This window comes from Uranotaenia lowii, unplaced genomic scaffold (assembly GCF_029784155.1).
Source record: "Uranotaenia lowii strain MFRU-FL unplaced genomic scaffold, ASM2978415v1 HiC_scaffold_51, whole genome shotgun sequence".
In the NCBI taxonomy this organism is placed as follows: Eukaryota; Metazoa; Arthropoda; class Insecta; order Diptera; family Culicidae; genus Uranotaenia; species Uranotaenia lowii.
The window spans coordinates 72861-94243 of NW_026598434.1; the positions used below are offsets into that span (position 1 = coordinate 72861).

General features: G+C 40.6%; 1 protein-coding gene across 5 annotated transcripts; it reads left to right on the forward strand.

Annotated features, from left to right (window-relative positions):
* The first annotated feature begins 1671 nt into the window (after positions 1-1671).
* LOC129760216 (uncharacterized) lies at positions 1672-21000 on the forward strand. 5 transcript variants are annotated; one of them, XM_055757818.1, is made up of 6 exons: positions 1672-2954; positions 11339-11411; positions 19748-19899; positions 19969-20303; positions 20377-20523; positions 20621-21000. In XM_055757818.1, the coding sequence occupies exons 1-6, from the start codon at positions 2433-2435 to the stop codon at positions 20700-20702; spliced, it is 1311 nt and encodes a 436-aa protein (XP_055613793.1). In that variant the 5' UTR covers positions 1672-2432; the 3' UTR covers positions 20703-21000. The 5 variants fall into 5 exon arrangements, with proteins under 5 accessions (XP_055613793.1, XP_055613795.1, XP_055613796.1 ...); XM_055757820.1 differs by having other exon boundaries at positions 1672-1913; positions 2468-2954; positions 19748-20303; XM_055757821.1 differs by having other exon boundaries at positions 1672-1869; positions 2468-2954; positions 19748-20303.
* The last annotated feature ends 383 nt before the right edge of the window (positions 21001-21383 follow it).

Here is a 21383-nt window from a genome sequence, read left to right on the forward strand (position 1 = left end):
TTGTCAAAATTGTCAAAATTGTCAAAATTGTCAAAATTGTCAAAATTGTCAAAATTGTCAAAATTGTCAAAATTGTCAAAATTGTCAAAATTGTCAAAATTGTCAAAATTGTCAAAATTGTCAAAATTGTCAAAATTGTCGAAATTGTCAAAATTGTCAAAATTGTCAAAATTGTCAAAATTGTCAAAATTGTCAAAATTGTCAAAATTGTCAAAATTGTCAAAATTGTCAAAATTGTCAAAATTGTCAAAATTGTCAAAATTGTCAAAATTGTCAAAATTTTCAAAATTGTCAAAATTGTCAAAATTGTCAAAATTGTCAAAATTGTCAAAATTGTCAAAATTGTCAAAATTGTCAAAATTGTCAAAATTGTCAAAATTGTCAAAATTGTCAAAATTGTCAAAATTGTCAAAATTGTCAAAATTGTCAAAACTGTCAAAATTGTCAAAATTGTAATGTGTTGCATTTTTTTCGAGGACAGTCTTTAGGATCTGGTGATAAAAGGTTATAAATTTAAGCCAATGAAACGTGACGTCATGTTGAATTGATTTTAAACTTAAAAAAATTGTTTGTATTTCCCGAATTAGAATCTTAGTTGTTTCAATTTGTTTTAATTTTGATCAGTTATTGCTTCAAGAGGAATTGTTCCACTTTCATTTTAACAAATCTTTTAACAAGACTAGTTTGGCGAACTTGATGTTGTTGACTGAATCAACCAAAAGCAGATGGTTCATAAATTGACAGCACGCGATTGGCGAAAATTTTGATTGATTTAAAGCGCTCATAAATTGTTCAAAGCTCTATAGCTCTCAGTGGCCTTCTCTTGCAGCGCTGTCAAATTTTTCCAAATTCAAGATCAGCAGATTTCTATTATTTACTAGTTTTTTCTTAACGAGAACAGTGTTTCAAATGAATTCTAGATCGATGGCTTCGGAGATTCTAGGGGCTGTGATCTCAATCCTATCCGAAACATCGGCGTCAGACTAGCAAATTACACGTCTAGGTTCTCGCAGACCTTGATCCACACACAGAACATTGCTCAAAAAGAAAGTGTTTAAGTTAATTTTTTCATCACATTTTTACACCTGTTTTACAAAAAGTTTCACTTCCACAGCAAATAGCGGCGGCACGCACAATTAAGCCGGTATTAAACGACCTATAGAGGTACGCATTGGTTCTGTATGGCTTTTGTGGCTGTTCGATTCGATTTCTCAGACAACCAAAACAAATCGAACTAGAAATAATTCATTAACAGCGTTGTTTCGACCTAAGAGTGTTACAAACCGTTTAACACCTTCTTGGGTAGCCGATTCTAGATCAAGACAATGTTTGTGGTTGAGGTTGATACTTAGTATGAAAACATTTTGTAGCTTATGAACTGGTTCTTGGTTCTTGAGAGACAAAAGAAAGCGGAGCGAAGCGCGGACTAAAAAGAATGAAGAAAAAATTCAAAACAAACAAACGCAGCCTTGGCACGACCAAACCAAGACCAGGCGGCTCCACCATTCATAAAGCAAAAAAAAAAACGGCTCCATCGCCTAACCGGCGATCGTTTGCAAGAAAGTGAAAGAACAACAATTTTTATGGGAAGCTTCAATGTTGCTTGTGAAATCCAACCACCATGGGGGGTGCTTCTGCGCTAGTCCAATTTCATCCACCGAGCCCAGCGGATCGATCGTTTTCGCTTCGCTTAGGGGTTGCACTGTTTCAGAATCGCGAAGAAGTCAAAGTTGAGTGACCATCGCCACTGCAGAAAACGCGGAAATAATCTTGAGTGAAACTTCTTGTGAATGAGTGCGCCCGCGATCTTGTCGAGGGGGGTCACACCTCGCCGAAACGAATCGATCTTTTCTTGGGCAGGGGTTAGTGGTTTGGTTCTTTTGTTTCTGTGTTCCGCAATCAGTCGATCGAAGGTGATGATCGAGCAAAATTCGATTCATAAATCATTGAAGATAATACTTGCAAGCGGAAGCTAATTTCTGAGGTCTCTCTGTAATACGTGTGAGAGTTCTATCGAGGCGTTGAAGATCGATGGACGTGTTCTGAAAAGAGCAAGCACGTGGCTTCAATCGTTTAGAAAAGAATTTGTTCCGATAATCTCCTCTGGTAGTTGGAAGTCGATTAGTGCGCGCTCCAAAGTGGGATAAGGGCAGTTAGTGATATTTCGAAAAACAAGTGGGTAGCAGCATTTGTCTATCGAGTGCCTATCGATCGCTCGGAAAAGTGGGGTAGCAAATTTCCCGAATTGTTCTGCCCCGATCGAGATATCTCTAAGTGAATGATCATTAATCGAGGGCAATTGAGCGACAGGTTCCATTCGAGCTATGATCGGTGCCATTCCATTGCTGGTTCGAAGTTACAGAGTCGCAGAAGTTTACCACTACTGGAGTTCGGAGTGAGATCAGTTTGGTTCTGCTTCTCGAACCGGAAAGATGATGAATGGGATTGGTGTCAAAATGATATGCAGTTACCGGGCCAAGCATCGTCGTAGGTGGCATTTGGGAGTTATCATAGCAGCGATCGTTACGCTGGACTTGCTGCAAATGACGCTGATAGTGGCGGATCCCTTACCGGATCTCCCCGGAACGATCAAATCCGGAAGCCAAGTTGTGACAAATGTGACAGTGAATAATAGTTCTGCCGTTGGTGATGAGGTGACGATCATGACAACAATGTCACCCGTCAAATCCAACAGCTCTAAATTATCTATTAAGGAAGATTCCAACAGCCATCGTAAAAGTAATAAGGGGGATAACGAGGGCACTGGTACTGTGGTGGTGCAGATGAAGCATTTCGGGATGAAGAATTACAGCTTCCTGGAGCCGGCTCATAGTGCCATAAGAGATTTTCGGGATCTGGATGAGAATGTGGATCTGGAGCTGCTGTTCCGGGAGGAAGTGCTGGGGCCCGATGGTTATGGAGATGCAAGTGGAGGCCTCTTTGGGAATATCGTGGTGAGTGATATTGATAGTGTGTTCGAGTGCTTTTAACTGCCCAATTCAATTGAGTGAATTACGTGTACTCAATTCCGAACATGAAAGTTCCTGAAGGGATCTTTATGTGCGCTGTAAGTGACTTTTAGAAGGACATACTGCCAAATTGCCGTGAGAGAATTTTAGGATCTCGTTAATGAATTTGAAATTTGTTGAAGTGATGTGTGTGTGCGTTTCTTGTAAGTGACTTCTGAATGAGAGTTTCTAAAAGAGAATGTAATGTAATATATTTGAAACATTGGAATCATGCTCAATTAATAATAAGCAACGTAGATACAGAAACGTGCTAATGGCTCAGTGACTAAGGCTTAGGACTATCACAGTGACATGGATCGAATCCCACTACGAGTTCAGGCTAATGCTTTGGTAAATAAAAAGACAATTAAACAGAGAGTATCAGGGAAGTAGTAATGAGAGTAACGTTTATACACCAATCTTTAGGTGAAACTTAAATAAGGTTATCTATAAAGACCTATAAAAATTTACCTAATCAAAATTAGTTTTTCTTTTTACTGCTGATTTTCAACTCTTAACTTGTAAGTTTTTCTGTGCAAGTTGGTAGTTAATGAATTTTTATTTTTTTTCCAATTTGATTTGAACGATAATCCAAAACAGATTCCTACGTATTATTCCAATGCATTATATAACCATTACTTTATACTAACAAAGTCTTGATTAGGAACATTGCATACACTGCTCTGTATATATTTACGATTGTTTCAAGAATAAAAAACCTTTTTTTTAACTCAAACTCTTAGCGCACGCTAGAAACTTACTAAAACGTGCTCAAATTTGTCCAGAAAACTGAAAAATGAATGAAAATCATTCGCGCCAAAATCGAACGGTTTCCTCTCCATTTTATTTTTAACTTTCAACTAACAATATACCATTGATATAATCATTTTTTAAAGACAGACACCGTCTTAACCAAGGTTTTACAGGCTGAATTAAACCTGGGCAACTTAAGATAAACATTTAACACCCAGTACCGAGATGGAAATCGAACACATGCCTCAGATGGCCCAAGCGATTATCGTGTTATTTTTTTAAGTTTTTGTCATTTACATAATTTTTTAGTTCTGTTTTGTTATTTTTAAGTCTTTTGTTTGTATTATTTTTCAAATTTTATATAATTTGAATCTTTTATGTCAAGTTTAGAACTTAATGCATTTTTTTATTATTGTATCAAAACATTAAAGATCGTAAAAAACATTTTTAAGTTGTTTGTCTAAATTAGATTGGTAGAAGGTAGATATGATACACTCGTTTACCGAATTTCTTATTTAATGCGGCATTTAAAACCATACTTCTTTTAACTGATACTTCATGGCAATAAGTTCCTGGCTTAACCTTACTTTATGGTTAAAAAAGGACCATTAGCCGGTTTGGGTCATATAGACCCGGATTACTGTTTTTTCTACATATGAAGACATTTTTTTTTTTAAATTCTTGGTGGCGTCTTAAAATTGAGCCAGAAGACAAAATGACCAAAAAAAAAACGATGGAAGCATTTGTACCGACTTCGACGTTTTTACCTTTGTTTACATAATTTTTAACGAACTTCGGTAAGTCAAGAATCGATTAACGAAGTTCGGTAGAAAATTGACGTCAAAGTCATCAGTTACCGAAATTACAAAACTGGTTCGGTATAAATAAATTAAAATTACTCGGTAATTTCGGTTTACTGTGTAAGGAGTAGAAGCATTTTCGCGGGATGAACAAAATAGTTTTTTTCATGTCGTTTAAAGTCGTTTTACCATCTTTATGGCTTTCGCAACTTTATATCAACGTTGCAGTTGTTAGACAGTTATCGAAAAACTTATCCGGTACAGCTGTGTTCGATGTTTACTCTTGATCGGACCTCGGCTCAGGAACGATATAAAGTCTGTTTCACATAGAATCTATCTGGTCGGATAAAATAGATCATTAACGTACAAAAAAAATGTCATTTTGTAGGGTGTTTATTGCACTTTAAGGAAAAAAATACATAAAAATCGTTCGTCAGCTTTTCGGATGAATTTTCGAACTTTTTTTGTGATACCACCCATCATTTCACCCATCAGTACTGCTGGCAACCTCATTCGCCATCTTGTTCCACCACTTTTCCAGTTGAGCGGGTTTTTTCATGGTTCTGCCACATTTCTTCAGTTTGCTCTTAACTATTGCCCAATATTTCTCGATGGGACGAAAATCCGAAAAGTTTGGTGGATTGATACTTTTTTCAACAAAATCGATCTTGTTCTCCTTATACCACTTAACGACATCCCGGCTGTAGTGGCAGCTTGCCAGGTCCAGCCAGAACTTCACTGAACCTTTGTGGGACCGAATGAATGGCAAAACACTCTTCTGGAGACATTCTTCTTTGTAAACATTACTATTCATTGTGTCCCCAGTGATGAAAGTCTTAGTCTTCTTCCCACAACTACAGATCCCTTGCTAAATCATCAACTTACGAGCAAATTTATCTGCGAAAACAAACTTGAATCTACCCGCAACATTCCCTTTACGCTTCGCAAGGTATAATTTGTTACCGGGTATTTGTCCAAGTAAGTTTCGTCGTCCATCAAAATGCATCCGTTGTACTTTGTCAACACTTTCTCGTACAACTTCCTTGCCCTGGTTTTGGCAACCAAGTTTTGTTTCAGCGTCCTGTTGGGGTGTTTGCTTGCATGATACGACCGCAAGCCTTCTCGCAAACAAATTCGTCGAGCTGTACTGTGGTTCGTCTTGAACTTTTTCGTCAAATCACGCAAGGAGATTCCAGGATTATTGTGAACTGATCGAATTACCTTACTCGCAGCTTCCGGTCATATGTTCCACTTTTACGCCTGGTTTGTTTTGCTCGATTCATCGTAAGGGCCTCCCGGTAACGTTGCAGCACCGATTTTCAGTCGATTTTGGATATTTCAGGAATTTCGCGATCTTTACCCCTGACCACGTCGGTTTCTCTACGTGAGTGTGCAGAATTTTCTCTCGCCTTTCGCGTCCCATCGTCGATAACTTTTGACTGCTTCAATCTAGATGAAATTTTCACCACTAAGTAAACAAACCATCCGGATCAAAACACTGTCAATAGATTCGCGATGTGACAACTAGGGGCGCTGCAGTAAATGAAAAGATGCGACCAGATTCTATGTGAAACAGACTTTAGGATACTTGAACCATTATTTAGAAGGCCCTACCCTAACCTTTGGCGAAAATCAAACAGTTTTGAAAGATTAAAGGTTCATTGACTATTCCTGGCCCTACTAGTTCTCATTTCACAGTTCATAAGTTTCAGAAAAAGAGCCTTCTCCAAATTGGTCTACAACCCTAAAGTCATTGCACACTTTAAGGCACTATTTTCTCATTCTTAGACAAAATCCATCTATTAATTCCTTTTTACCAGGCAATTATTTTATAAATAAGAGATGTATCGATTAGTGATATTCGGTCCATGGCCGAATATCGAATATTGACCTTTTAAACTATTCGGTCAAGCGAGTATTCGGCCGAAATTTTTTGAAAAATTGTATGAATATAGAGCAAACCTGAACAAAATCTAGACTTTATTCTGAAACATACTAGAAAAAAAGAATGAAAATTAGTTGAAATTTAAAATTTTTCATTGAACCACAACAGCAGAGTCAAAATCGTATCTAAAGAATAAATAAACAAAAATTTATATTCATTATAACATTTATTAAACATCTTTTTTGATCACGAAATCTTAAAATTTTCAAAGAGAAGTTGGAGTATTTTATTTGATTTAGTAAAATCCGGGAAGTTTTAAACAATATCTGGGCATCCCGGCTAGATTTGACTGATCTCGAATTTTTTATTGGATTTATGGGCACGCCTAAATATAGCAAGAAAATGTGGATCAATCGAGAATCAAAGTATAAATGATACTTGTCAGCATTTTCCTATACGATCTCCTCAAATCACATTTTGTTAAATTTTCCAAACAAAGTTCAATAACTAAAGAAAAAAGATTTGTTAAAAATTGTTACCTTACAGCGTAGTTGTGTTACTTAATTTTACACATTTTTCTAGAACATTTGATATTTGTAAGACATTCCGGATTCGAAACGAAAGTCTCTGATTTGTTTACGAAAACAAAACAAACTTGGCTCTTTGTAGGCAACTGTGGAACATCAGATTTACGCTACACCAGCTGAACGGGAGACAATCAACCTGCCTCGCTGAATATCGTTAACTGACTGCCCTTTGGCTCACGACACGACAAGACAGGCTAAGCCGTCGTGACATGTGTGTATGCGTGTAGTGATGTCGACGAAGAGAATACCGACGGGGAAAGGCCTAACGACCGAGAGAGAGAGTGTCGCTCGCAATTATCGGCTACACATCTCCCCTCCACAGTAATAAAAAAAAATGAAAAAAATGCATCCTTTCGGTTTCAAAGCTTGCCATTCTATTCTTTCCTTTTCCAAATTTTCGCTCTTTACCTTTTTAGTATTCGAAGGGTGGTCTCTAAAAGAGAAATTGAGAGCCCGTTTACACTTTTTCTTTGTTAAACTTCCCTTCGAAACAGTTCGTCAGTTGAGAATTTCATGCAATTTTGACTTTTTCATTTCTATCCTTCTACACGAGTATTCGTCTGAAAGGTGGTCGACAACCTATCAATCTGCTTAAGTTGTGTAACAGCATACATTGTAGTGTATGATTGCCTTTTTTTTAATTTTCCTTATCTTTTGTTGTTGAATGGATCAGCTTTGATTGGAACTCTCATCGCAATCAAACTTCAGTCTGAACTTCCATCGCGACTGGAAACTTAACCTTTGATTGGAACATCCATCACAATCAAGCTGCAGTCGGAACTCATATCGCGACTGGAAAACTTAGGCCTTTGATTGGAACTCCTATTTGTAAAATAAAAAAACCGTAAAGTGAACCTTCAGAACTCTCTTCATGTTGGTCCTCCCGATCCAACGAATATTATCAAAGTGAACCTTCAGAACACTTCATGTTGATCCTGCCGATCCAACGATAATTTGTCAAGTGAACCTTCAAAACTCTCTAAATGTTTGTCCTCCCGATCCAACGATAATTCGTAAAGTGAACCCTCAGAACACTCTTCATGTTGGTCCTCCCGATCCAACGAATATTATCAAAGTGAACCTTCAGAATACTCTTCATGTTGGTCCTCCCGATCCAACAAAAATTACTAAAGTGAACCTTCAGAACACTCTTCATGTTGGTCCTCCCGATCCAACGAAAGTTTATAAAGTGAACCTTCAGAACACTCTTCATGTTGGTCCTCCCGATCCAACGATAATTCGTAAAGTGAACCTTCAGAACACTCTTCATGTTGGTCCTCCCGATCCAACGAAAATTACTAAAGTGAACCTTCAGAACACTCTTCATGTTGGTCCTCCCGATCCAACGAAAGTTTAGAAAGTGAACCTTCAGAACACTCTTCATGTTGGTCCTCCCGATCCAACGAAAAATTCGTAAAGTGTTGTAGACTGTCCGTATCAACTCTTCAGTTGAAGCTCCCGGACTCCTCCGTTGAACCTCACGTTCCAACGACTCTCGAGACGTGGAGCTTCCGTCAGGACTTTTCCGTTGCAACTCTTAACTAATTTTTATAACTCGACGTCTCATTTTACTTGGTTTTAGAACTTGGAATTGTTCATCGACTAAATAATACTTTTTCCATCACTCATCAAAATCAAATAAAAGTTAATAAATTCATTGCCATAAGTTATCTTAGTTTATCGATAATCATTTTAAAATGATTGGTTAATCTTAATTCGTGGGGTTTCATGTGGAATGTAAATTCCACTTCCGCAGTCAACCATATGAACTGTACCAAATTCTACTTCTCTAATGATTCGAAAATAAAAATTATTCGTATTTCATGATCTTTTTTAAATAATGATAACATAACCAAATAGGATTGAGGTCCACCTTTTTTAAAGTTGCTAATTCATTTTATTTGAATCAGTAGAATTTTAATCAATTCAGTCTTAATTAATTCGAAACACAAATTTTTCAAACAAAAACCAATTGAAGAGTCGGTAATTTCTTAAACTACTCAATTTTGTTGCTTATAAAACATTTCCATTAATTAAAGTCTGTCAGTGCAAGCCTTGCTCATTGGCGACCGAGAAAGGACAGAAAAAAGCAACATTTACATTGTGTATTTTAAAGAGACACAAATATGCGCGCATATTTTCTCTCTCGCGGACGAAGGATTTATTTTCATTCTTTTTTTTCTAGAATTTGAATCACGGGCGAAAAATTCATATTTGCCACGCTAACTGTCTCCCTCGTTTGGGAGCACTGCAACAAAATGGGGCCCAGCCAACAAGAAAATTTTCTTCGAACACGCGCTTCTATCAACGAACACTTTTTCACCAGCAAATTTCTAATTTCTTTCAAATTTCTTTTAAATCTTTGACTTACCGATTGATTGCTTGATTCCCAGCTCATATTATTCACTACACAAACACTTTGATACAAACAGCGCAATCACGCATGCCCCCCGTTCAGCAAAAAAAATCTTCTGGCAGGATACGCCATTGTGGAACATCAGATTTACGCTACACCAGCTGAACGGGAGACAATCAACCTGCCTCGCTGAATATCGTTAACTGACTGCCCTTTGGCTCACGACACGACAAGACAGGCTAAGCCGTCGTGACATGTGTGTATGCGTGTAGTGATGTCGACGAAGAGAATACCGACGGGGAAAGGCCTAACGACCGAGAGAGAGAGTGTCGCTCGCAATTATCGGCTACACAGCAACGATCTTGTATGCAATTGTTTCTGAAGTTATCCAAAGGGCAGTTTTTCAGTAATTGTATCATTGATTTCCATACAGAGAATTTCGCCATTGTCTTTTTTGTTAATTTTAAGTCTGAAACGAATTATTTGGGATGTCCAGTCCCTTATTATATGAGATTTACAACATTTTTTAACTCTGTGTAAATCTCGCAAAGAGCGTCATTAATTGCGTCAAATTTACGGTCAAACACTTGGATTCCGTGGGGGTATATATCTTTGTAAACTTCCTAAAGAATGGAACTGGTTATCATATTAACAAAATAATCCAAATAACTAACGAAATTTGGTTAGGAAATTTCAGTTAAATTTTTGCAACAATATTCTTTCGATTTATAAAGAATTCATAATTTTCTCGGTTAGAACATAGAAAATCGTGGTTTGATATCTAAGGCATTAGCTTTCCATTTTTTGCTGTTGGTCTTTTTTTCTAATTTTGCTGTCATAATAAATAGTGGTCAATGACTGTTTCTTTTTGAAACAATAAATTCTTTACAAACGACGACTTACACTGTACACTGTACTGTGAGAAACTGCTCCAGAGAAACTGCCCAAGACCAACTGTTGTGTGGGGGAATTATCTGTGCGATATACCATAGCTTGGCAAGTAGAAAAACCGTATAAGGACAAGTTCAGAAATCCATGAGAAAAACTAACTTTGTCGGTTTGAAGAATAAGGATCTTGAATTTCAAAAGCGGTTGCAATAATTCTCAGAAAATTTTATCAATTTATACTGTAACTTTGAATGCTCGCTCTAGTGCAACTAAAGTAAATACCTATACCTACATTAGTTTCACAAGAGTGATATGCTATAGAACTTTGCTAGTTATACACCTATCCTTTAAGACTTTCAAAAGAGCCTATCACTCAAAGATTACGATTTTCAAGCTTCTAAAATTCTATAAATGAAAAAATAACTTTTTAAAACATTTTTGGATCGTTTCTGTAAGCGTCAGTTTATTTTCGATTCGATTTTTTGGACTCTAAAGCATGAACCGGATATCCAATAGATATTTTAAAACCAGACACCTATTGTAAAGAAGTGAGACTAATTAATTAACCTTTGATTGAGTGTATTATTTCCTAGTGACAAAGGTCGCAAACCAACCAACTTGAAATTCACAAACGATCAAATCGTTCCGCAAAGACACCAACGAACCACAAAGCCCGCCGTTTGTTTCTTTTAATTTTGGACAGAACAGAATCATAATTATAACGCGTCAAATGCCGATCATCATCGTAGCGGAAATACAATTCGTGTGCGGTAAATTATTCATTCTAATTACTAAGTTATTTGATTGAATCCCTAGACCGAAAAATAGCCAATATTACAATAAAAATTCATTCTAATAGTTGATTTTGCAAAAAACAGCACCAAAAAGTTTAAGCTTACATAAAAAATTAAAGTAAAAAAACTGTAAATGTTACATTTTCTGAAAAATTCAATTCTAATAAATTCAAACTGTCAACTTGAAAACAGCAAACCCTAAATATTTGTGATTTCCAATGAATAACATATTTTCTGTTTCCATTTCTTATGCCCAACCTTGAAAAGCTCCAAATCGAGGACTACGACGACGAGGGAAATCCTGCTAGCTACTTTTTGCACTCAACACCACACTCCGAAAGTAAGTTGTATAAAATGAATTGTCAAATTTGTATGTACATACAGAACAAACACATGTTAAACCAAGCCCATTTTGAGCGGTGAAAATTGTGCACTCTGACGGGTAACAAGTAACAGGTGGTAGAACAGCAATAAAAAACGCAAGCACTTCAACCAAGAAAATAGCCTTGGTACCGCGAAAAACAAACAGCAAACAAAACCAAATCCAAAACAAACCTTCGGCCCGGTCACGGCTTAACGGTTCCGGTCCAAAACAATCCGTGGAGAAATGAAACACAAACTGAGACCAGTTTTAAACGGGTGGTTTCAAGCTAGCCGAGCCAGCACGTGGAAAATCAGGTGTGTCGGGTTCGTTTTTCTGTAAATAATACGTACGATTGAGCCACCAGGCGGAGACACTTCATGCCACCAACAACCCTTTCTCTCTTAGTTTGGTGATTCTCGGTTTAAATAAGTTAGTTAGCAGCTTAGTTGGTTAGTTAGTCAGTGAGTTAGTAAGGTAGTCGGTTTGTCAGGCATTAAGCTAGCATCGATTATGCAACTAAGCATTTGGAGAGACGATTGGGTTTTAAGTTTTGCGTTCACTTTCGGGATTGCTGAGCCATTGGAAAGCGCTTACAGAATTAGCTGTGAATTTGTCTAGTCGAGTGAATAAGCTTACCACTTTACGTTATGCATAATTCTGATCATGCCAATTCTGAGGTCGATTGGAAACAAAAGTTTCAACCAAAATATATCTCACTGTAAAGGGTGTCCCACTAGACTGAGTCGATTTTGGGTCATTGTTGAATTTCTCAAACCTTGGGGTCTGCAAAGCTGGATTTTGGTTTAAAACTCGTCCATGATTTTTTACAAAATTTTCGAGTAACGTTTACATGAGTAAATTTTAACTTTCAGGGTTTTAAATATGGGAAAACAAGTACATTTTGTTCGGAAAAATCAAACTTGCTAATAGTTTTTGTGCCAATTTTAAAATTTTCGGAAGGGAATTTTCCGTTGTACAACTTTGTCAAGTCCATATTTTAATATTTTATAATGCAAGAAAGTTATTAGCTGTTGAATAGGGGTAGCTTGAGATACTCATTTTTTTTTAAATTAGCGATGGATATTCCTCTAACGACTTGAGGTCTTGGAGCAGGAGGGCCTCTTATTTGCCCGTCCGTGTGTCGAATCAAGTGAAGCTTATCTGGCACGTTGGTGTCTTTTATTTTTAATTGATAACCCAGATGGTTTTTTTTTGTTTCGATTATAGTCGTTTTACCATCTTTATGGCATTCGCGACTTTATCAACGTAACATTTGACGGATCGTTATTGAGAAACTATCCGGTACAACTGTGTTCGATGTTTACTCTTGGGCTCGAACTCGCGGACATCGGCTCAGGAGACAACAGACTGTGCTTCACAGGATCATAACCCAGATGGTGATTTCCGGTTTACGAATTGCATTCCAAAGCACGGCAAACCATCTCGTCCCCCCAGTTTGCTACTCTGGGTCCATGGGAACAATCAGAAGACTCACGATATACTCCGTGTGTATCTCCTAATCCCTTAACTCCACCTGGACCGCAGACCTAGTTCCCACCTCGAACTGCTTAACACACTATATTTCAATAGTGGGAGTTCTATTCGCGCCAATGCGCTCAAAGGCAATACTCATAAACGAGACCACTTTCAGCAATATTTTCATCTCACCATTACGTATCAAAGCCTGAACTCTCCTCTAATGACTCGTGTAGCGACATCTCCTCGCAATGGCTCGAGGTTCCCACATAAACCTCTCCTCTTCACGACTCGAGGCCCGATTCCTCCTCTTACAACTTGAGCTCCGATCCCTCCTCGTATCGACTCAAGGTTGACGTACACATACCTCTCCTCTGTATGACTTAAGACCCGATCTCTACCCTAACGACTTGAGATCTGGCCTTTCCTCGTAATGACTCGAGGTTGACAAGTATACCCCTCCTCTTGATGAATCGATATCCGACTTCACTTCTTACGACTCAAGATCCGACCTCTTATCATGAAGACTCGTAGTTGCCAGTGCCAGTTCTTGGAGACTCGAGATTTCTCCTCTAACGACTCGAGGTCCAACTTATCACCAGGACACGAATCGCTCGCCCGGCATCGAGAGGCACTCTACCCGTGTGTATACCTTGATCGTGGAATGACCATATCCAAAAAATTTCCACTGCGAGGAAGGTAGAGTCTTATTCCCGCAGCTTCGACCTTTGGAAACCGCACTACTCGGAAACTCCCCGAAGGCGTACCCACGGAGTCCGCTACGCAGAAGATGTTGCTTTAACTTTGTAGCTTCATACCGTGGAATCGGACGCACTCTATCCGACAGCCGCCGCCGATGGGGTCAGTCTACATCGACCGTTGTCCGATCTGCTTTTCTCTTTTTGGCTGGTAGCTCTAGGATTATTGGTCCTGCGGCTTATTTCTGCCTGCCGTGTGCCAGCTCGAGAGCGGCTTGTCCTGGACTCGCGCCTGTCACGGCATACGTTCAGGACTTTGAAAGCTACGACTCGATTGTTTCTCGATGGTGACGACATCCTACACCGACTCAGGAGACCCGTCTGGCGTCGAGAGCCTCTTTACCCGTGGGTATCCCCCGGCAGTGGTTACCCCCTTCTTAAATCTTCTCTTATCCCTGTAGTTTTCCCCGTAGGAAGCGGCACTACTCGGATACTCCCCAAAGCTGGGGTATCCTACTAACACACGTTCCCTCTCTTCTTTGCCTGTCCATGTGCCGATCGATAGTAGCTTATCCTGGACACGCACTTGTTACAGCACACATTCGGAGCTTTACGATACTACCAACACCGACTCTAGAGACTCATCCGTCGACGATGTGAAGTAGCTCTATCCGAGAGTATTCCGCGGCGTGAATACTCTCCTTCCTACGAGTTCGACTGTGAAGAAGGTCAAGTCTTATCTCGGCAGCTACTCGGATACTCTGCAACGGTGTAGGAATCCTACATAGCCTTCGCGACGTACCTAGAGCAGCTCGGCATACGCAGAAGGAGTCACCTTACACCGGCAAGCATGTTAATGCGCACCTCTTCGAACCTCGGATAGTTGAACATTACGTTCTCTGGTGTCTCAATGTGTCATCGCAGGTTGGGCAGAATGGCGAGGTAACATGTCCAAACCGAGCGCTGGTGGTACTGCATGAAGCATCCGTGATCAGTCAAAAACTGCGTCATGCAGAAATCCACCTCTCGATATTTCCGATCCATCCAAAATCCGAAGTTAGTGATCAAGCGATGGGTCCACCAGCTGCGTTCCGAGCTGTCCTACTGGTGCTGCCAGTTGGACATCGAGGCCTCTCTGGCATGTTTCCGCACATCAGGCTTGTGCCTGTGCTCGTAGCAAAAGATATCTTCTTCTAACAAGACCGAGATAGGCCAGACTCGCGCCACAACATCAGAAGCTACCAAGCTCACTAATCGGTATGCCCTGATAACCAGCACGCTGCAGAGCTTTTGCAGATTGCACTGCCTGCTCAAGGCTGCCTTCCAGGTTGCCGCTCCGTTGCGATACGGACGAGGTCACACTCGCCAGGACACTCCTTCTGCTGCAGCGGATCGCCGAGTTATTCTACATGACTCGTGATAGTGCTGCCGACGCCATTGCCACTCTTTTATAGGAGTAGTCGACGTCTTGTGGTGAGCCAGACGCAAACTCTTGGAGCGCATCCAAATTTCCATCTTCTCAATCGCTACTGTGTGGCGAGTAGCTTGACCTCCTCGGTTGATGGACCCGATTCCGGGAACACCACGTCGTCAGTGAATTCCACAAGTCTCACTCCCGTGGGGAGACGCAGTCCCAGTAGTTCGTCGTAAACGATGTTCCATAAAACCGGGCCAAGTATCGATCCTTGTGGAACCCCTGCCAAGACACTCACTGTTTCCAGTCCCTCGTTGGTCATATACTATAGTTGGCGGTTACGGAAGTGACACTCCACCATCCTACAGATATATGCCGGAATCCTCATACGCATGAGCGACGACGCAATCGCTGCCTAACTGACGCTGAAGGCGTTTTTCACGTCAAGGGTGACCACTGCTCGAAATCGGTCTCCTGTTCTCTTCTTCATCGATGACTAGTCGAATGGCATCCACTGTGCTGCGGCCTTTCCTAAAAACCAAACTATTTATCGGATAGGCCGTTCACGCCCTCGGTATAGGGCTGTATCCTACTCTGGACCACCTTCTCTAGCACCTTGCCAGCAGTATCCAGAGACATATCGAGCTGATGGGTCACCTGGTGGCTTTCCCGGTTTTGGCAGGAGCACCAATTGCTGTCGTTTGCACACGTCTGGTAAGACCCTCTCATCCACATACTGTTGCGGTGATGATCGGAATATTTCAGGGAGTTACATGAGCGCGGCCTTCACTGCTACGTTAGGGATGCCATCCGGAACCGGTGCTTAGCAATGTCCCGCAGTACCTCCAGCGAAATCTGCTCCTCTTCACGCGTATCCCAGTCATATGGGACCCTCGGCCATGTGACTTACTCGTGCTGTGCGAACAGCTCGTTAACGATATCGCGCAGTATGTTCGGGCATGTTTCCTGTGGCACACCCCCGCTTTGTATCTTTGCCATGAGAATCCTGTAAGCGTCGCCCAATGGTTGGTAGACGGGTTGGCGAGTGTATTTTCGCTTGGCCCTCCTCGTCATCGCAGCGTCACATGCGGCACATAGCAGTCTGACTAAGTAATCCCGTTGGGGGCTTATCGACAATAACTCGTCGCACCAGCTGGTCATTATAACTTGAAACAAGTGAACAGAAAAATGCTTCACTCTTGATGTACCTACATATATCTGGATCCGTTTCCGGATCACTAACCCTAGCATTTTCCATATTAAGACAGATCGTCGGTAGGTTTCCTGGTGGATTACCCGGTTCTTAAACAGAAGAACTGCTTCTACCAAGTTTTTTTTCTTTTACCTCGTAGTTTTGAAGTGACAACCAGATCATTTCAGGCTGTTGCGATGACAGCCCGTTGGTCCCGTCCTCGTGGCCGAGATTCCCGGAAGGAAAGTCCCGGTTTCCGGTAGGAATCGGACCAATAGAGGAGTTTGTTAGCCGTAGCGTCACCCTCGTCGAAGTTCCGCCATCTTCAAGACCGGCAACCAGGGCGTGACCCATAGAAGGTACCGTAACCATTTTGGTTGAAGTGAGCATTTGTTGTGGTACCTAGTTTGTAAATAAAAATTCTAGAAGTGCATATTTGGGGTTTTTCCTGAGGTCAAAGTTCGAACTCCCTGCGATTTCCTTTGGTAAGCGAGCCGCCCTGAGGCCTAATAAAGGGAGTCCCTGTAACGCCGGAGGGGTGGTAGGTTTTAAACTAACAAAAAGACCATCTTTTATAGTGGCCACCTTAGCGATAATCTTTGTCGCCATGGTAAAATTGGTAAATTACCTTGCAGCTTACGTTCTGGGCAGCTTACGCGCAGGTTTATAATTACCTCCGTCCTCCGTCCCCCCCCCCTTCATGGACAACCGTGGACATTTGGAAAACCCCTACCCCCTCCCCGGATGTCCACGTGGACAGATTTGGAATTGTTTTTTTTTTCAAAATCTAATTGGACAGTTAGAAAACATTACTTTTGGCTGCTTGTTATTGAAATGGCTGATTTTGATAAAAACGAATAAACATTTCAGATATGAAATAATTTTAAAAAAAATTAATTTCTAAATTACCATATTTACCACTTGCTTTCAAGTGGCTACTAATTGTTTAAACTTAAACTGGAAAGCTTTGCAATTTGAACATTTTGATTTGAATATCTTAATTTTTATATACCTTTAGAAAATATTTTGGAAGTAAGTAAGTCCACGTGGACATGACTCAAACCCCTACCCCCCTCTCCGTGGACAAGCGTGGGCAAATGCCCCCGTGGGTCAGCGTGGGTCATACACCCCCATACACCCTAAGTTGTCCACGTGGTATGTGGTATGTGAACGGCCCCTAAGGACGTATGCTCGTGCTTTTCTGTTGGAATAATCGGCAATTGAAGAATGCTGGTGACTGGTTATCGACAATGTTTCACGTTCACGAGGTGGTCCGAGGCCCCAGAATCCAATTTGAAGGACACGACACCCGTCTTTCGTTCGGAAAAACTCCTTCCAGTCATGAAGGCTATCGCCTCCACTTGCAGCATTAGCTTCAACTCATCCGTCCGACGTAAGCTTGACACGACAATCTTCGGCCTTATGTCCCTTCTTTTGGCAACGTCTACACTTTCCCGTGAACTTAGCAAACGCCGTCCTCTGTTTCGATCATTGAAAAGCAACCGGTTTTTTTCTAGTTGGAATCTGCAACTCGGTCCGTTTTCTTTAATTCCTCTGCAAAAAGGCGAGCAACTCGAACAACGTCCAGTTTTAGATTTTTCATTCCAAGATTCTCCAAAGCGGTAACTAAGGGATATATCGTTATCTACGTTGAAGACCTGCTCATCGTTGACGATCGTCAGATCAAGCTAAATATCCCATTCCAAACACCTTCAGATGAAGGTCCTCGGGGAAGTGAACCATTTTCTCCAAATCAAGAACCGATATGAGTCAAGCCCGAAACCCCATCTGCCTTTTTGATTTTTGTCACTGTAATTGCATCCTTGTTTGTTGCAACCAGTGCGGAAGGCATGTTTGAATTATTTAGCTACACGTCCCCCCTTTGGGAGAATGGTGTAACATAGTGAAGGCATTCGTTAAATTTTCGTCAACAGTTTGTTCTGTAAATGGAAAAATAATAATTGCAGTTAATCTTCCCTTACAATGTGTCTTTTTTGTTTGTAATAAATTTACCGAATTTCTCACTTCTGGAATTTGATCCAAAAATTTTACCTACACAATCTTCTTTTATAATTTTTATGGATCTTGTGTTGGAGAAATTCGGCATGAAAGATTGCAACCACGTTAAGACACCAATGGACAAGGGCTGTTTTCTCCCAAAGAATGAAGGAAATCCTATCTGTCATTCGTATTGTGAACTACTTGGCAGGCTCACTTACACAATGCTGTGTGTCCGTACCGATATTTCCTTTGCGGTTGCATACTTGAGACGATTTCAAAATCAAACTGGCGAATCACACTGGCTAGCGCTGAAATGATTGGTACGATACATGAAAGGCACGAAGAACATCAATCTGATGCACTGATCAGTCGCTGATATCCTGGCATCGAGGTACAATTACGTGCGTCAATAAGGAATGCGTCAAATTGGTCCTGAAAGATGTGCTGTTTGTTCCTGTTCTTCGAGAAAATCTTCTCTCTGTGAAGAAGATGGCAGTTGTGTATCCCGTCAAGAAGAAGTCCGAGGTATTCGAACGGTTCCGAGAGCAATGGCAACTATCGCTCTAGGACATTCGATTTCGAAGCTGACTGTGAATCAAGCCAGAGAGTATTGCTCCAACAACCGACAGAAAAGAAAACTTCCGTTTCCATAGAGGCGACCAGTAATCAGCATTCTTCGATTGCCGAGTATTCCAACACCCACCAGTTTGCGAAGGTGCTGATGATGTCTATCGATCACGACCAATGCGTATTAACTCTACCACATTGAAACTATAAAAGAACTCGATCAATGCATGATAACTCTTCCACATTAAAACTACAAAGGTCTTGTGAATACGCCATGGTCGAATAGAGGAGTTCCGAGTAAAACTGAAGGCATAATACATTATATCTCTGCTGTAGTTTTAAAAATAAAAACGTTGTAGGGTGGTTTTAAATGTCTCGGTAGAGCTAGCTACGTCGATGTTAAATTCCCGGAAAAAAGCTTTGCCGATTTAAAAGGATTTCTTTGTTGCCAATCGAAAGGCACTTCTTTTATTTGGTATATGCAGATAATGCTCCATCTAAGTGATAATAAGTTTTGCTTAGCAAAGCCTCTACAATACAGATTCCTTCCGCTTTTTTTCGAGAACCAGGCTAAACTTATCTCACCATATTCCAAAACGTTACCGAATGTTACCTATTTCATGACTTAGTCAGACCTTACACAACAACAGAGTACACGCTATCGAAAAAGAAAATAACCATCATAAGTTTTTTTTCATCATATGTCTGTGCGCGCACAGTATGTATGTAAATGCTTTACCCAATTAAGCCCCGGCACGCAACCAAACACGTGTAAATAAATCAGCTTTTCCGACACATTTCGCCGTTTGCGGCGTTTTTCTTTTGTTTTGTTTTTTTTTCTCTCTGTATATGGCGGTTACCGGCTTTTTCTCGTGTATGTATAAACAACCTCCCACACCAAAAAAAATCGCACGACGGCGCTTCACTTTCACCTGCTGAACCACGCACGCACGATAACGCACAGATAACGTTCTCGGAGATTCCGAAGAAGGCAATGACGACGACGACAGCACCGGCACCACTTCACTTCGACCGCCACGAGCTGATGGGCTTACATCCCGAGTTTCAGGTTTCTTCCGGGACGTCCTTGAGCGACTCGGCGTCTACAAGTACATCGTGAGTACGCAAAATCGGTACCGTGCTCAGTTGTCCTCAGACCACCACAACTATCCGCATCGGTTTCAGCCAAATTTCGTCAAAACTCCCAATGGATTGAGGAACCTACCAGATGATGGCGGGTACGGACCAACGACATCGAAGCGGCCTTACGGGATATCTACGACCGGGCCATCGCATTCGTCCTCTTCGATCGCCAGCCTGTTTCAGCAGTTTAAGGCCCGCATCAAGGCGATATATCCGGGGACGGTTTGGTGCGGTGATGGGAACCATGCCAAGAGCGAGAACGACATCGGGTTCTTCTATCAGACCGATAACTGTTGCCGGGCCCACGATTTGTGTCCGATGTCGATCGACGCCGGCGGACGGTACGATCGGCTGAAAAATAATGGATATTTTACCAGGTGAGTAGCTCACCTTTCAAAAGAATCTCCAGCTGAGTTTCAAGATGACTGGATATGATTTTATGAATTCCAGATCTCACTGCGACTGTGATAAGGCGTTCTTCAACTGTCTCAAGAACGCGGACTCGCTGGTTTCGAACCAGATCGGGTACACCTACTTCAACCTGCTGAAGCCACAATGTTTCCGCCACGAGCACCCGAAAGTTGGCTGTTCCAAAAAGTATCCTTTCTAAGCGGCGTCCAAATTAAATGATTTTTTTTTCAAAAAAAAAAAAAAATTCTCATATATTGTTTTGTATTTTTGTTTTTTTTTTCAGAATCAGGGGAAAATGTCTCACATATCTGGTGGACGAAACGAAGGAAAAACTGTGGCAGTGGTTCGATAATCTAACATATTGATTGATAATTGTTACCGAAGAGCAGAATTATGACATTTCAGTATTGTGAGACTTAAAATTGACAGAAACCTTTTTTAAAGCCTTATCAAATATTTATTGTAAAAACTAATTTTATGAAGTTAAAACTCATCAAGCCGTGAAAAACCGAAAATACAAAAGTTGGTCATCCAACTGATTATACGATCGCCTCTAAGTGGAAATTGTTGCCAAATAAAAATAAAAACGAGAGTAACTTAACAGAACATTCGCCAAGCGAATGTTATGCCTGCGCATGTGATATTGGTACTTACCAAACTATGACGAAGAGAAAAAAAACCACTAGGTAACTTTTCATGAGGCGTGCTAATATCACAGCATTTAAATTTTTAAACAGCTCGCCGTAGTCAGTCAATTAACGTAGCTAATTATTCGGAGAACCGACTCGAAGACAGTTCGACGATGGCTCATTGAACAGTGCTATTGATTTAATTTGACAACCAAATTAACATGCTTAGCAAAATCACTGCTCATAATTTAGTTCAAAACATAACCTACAAATAGTCGAGAATGCTTTAGCTAATGTAAACATCGTTTTGCAACTACAAGATTTTTCAATTGAGACAGTTTAAAATTTAGAAATACTTTTTTTTTTGTTTTGAATGTTTTTACATTTTTTTAAGTTTTTGAAAAATTTGTCATTTTG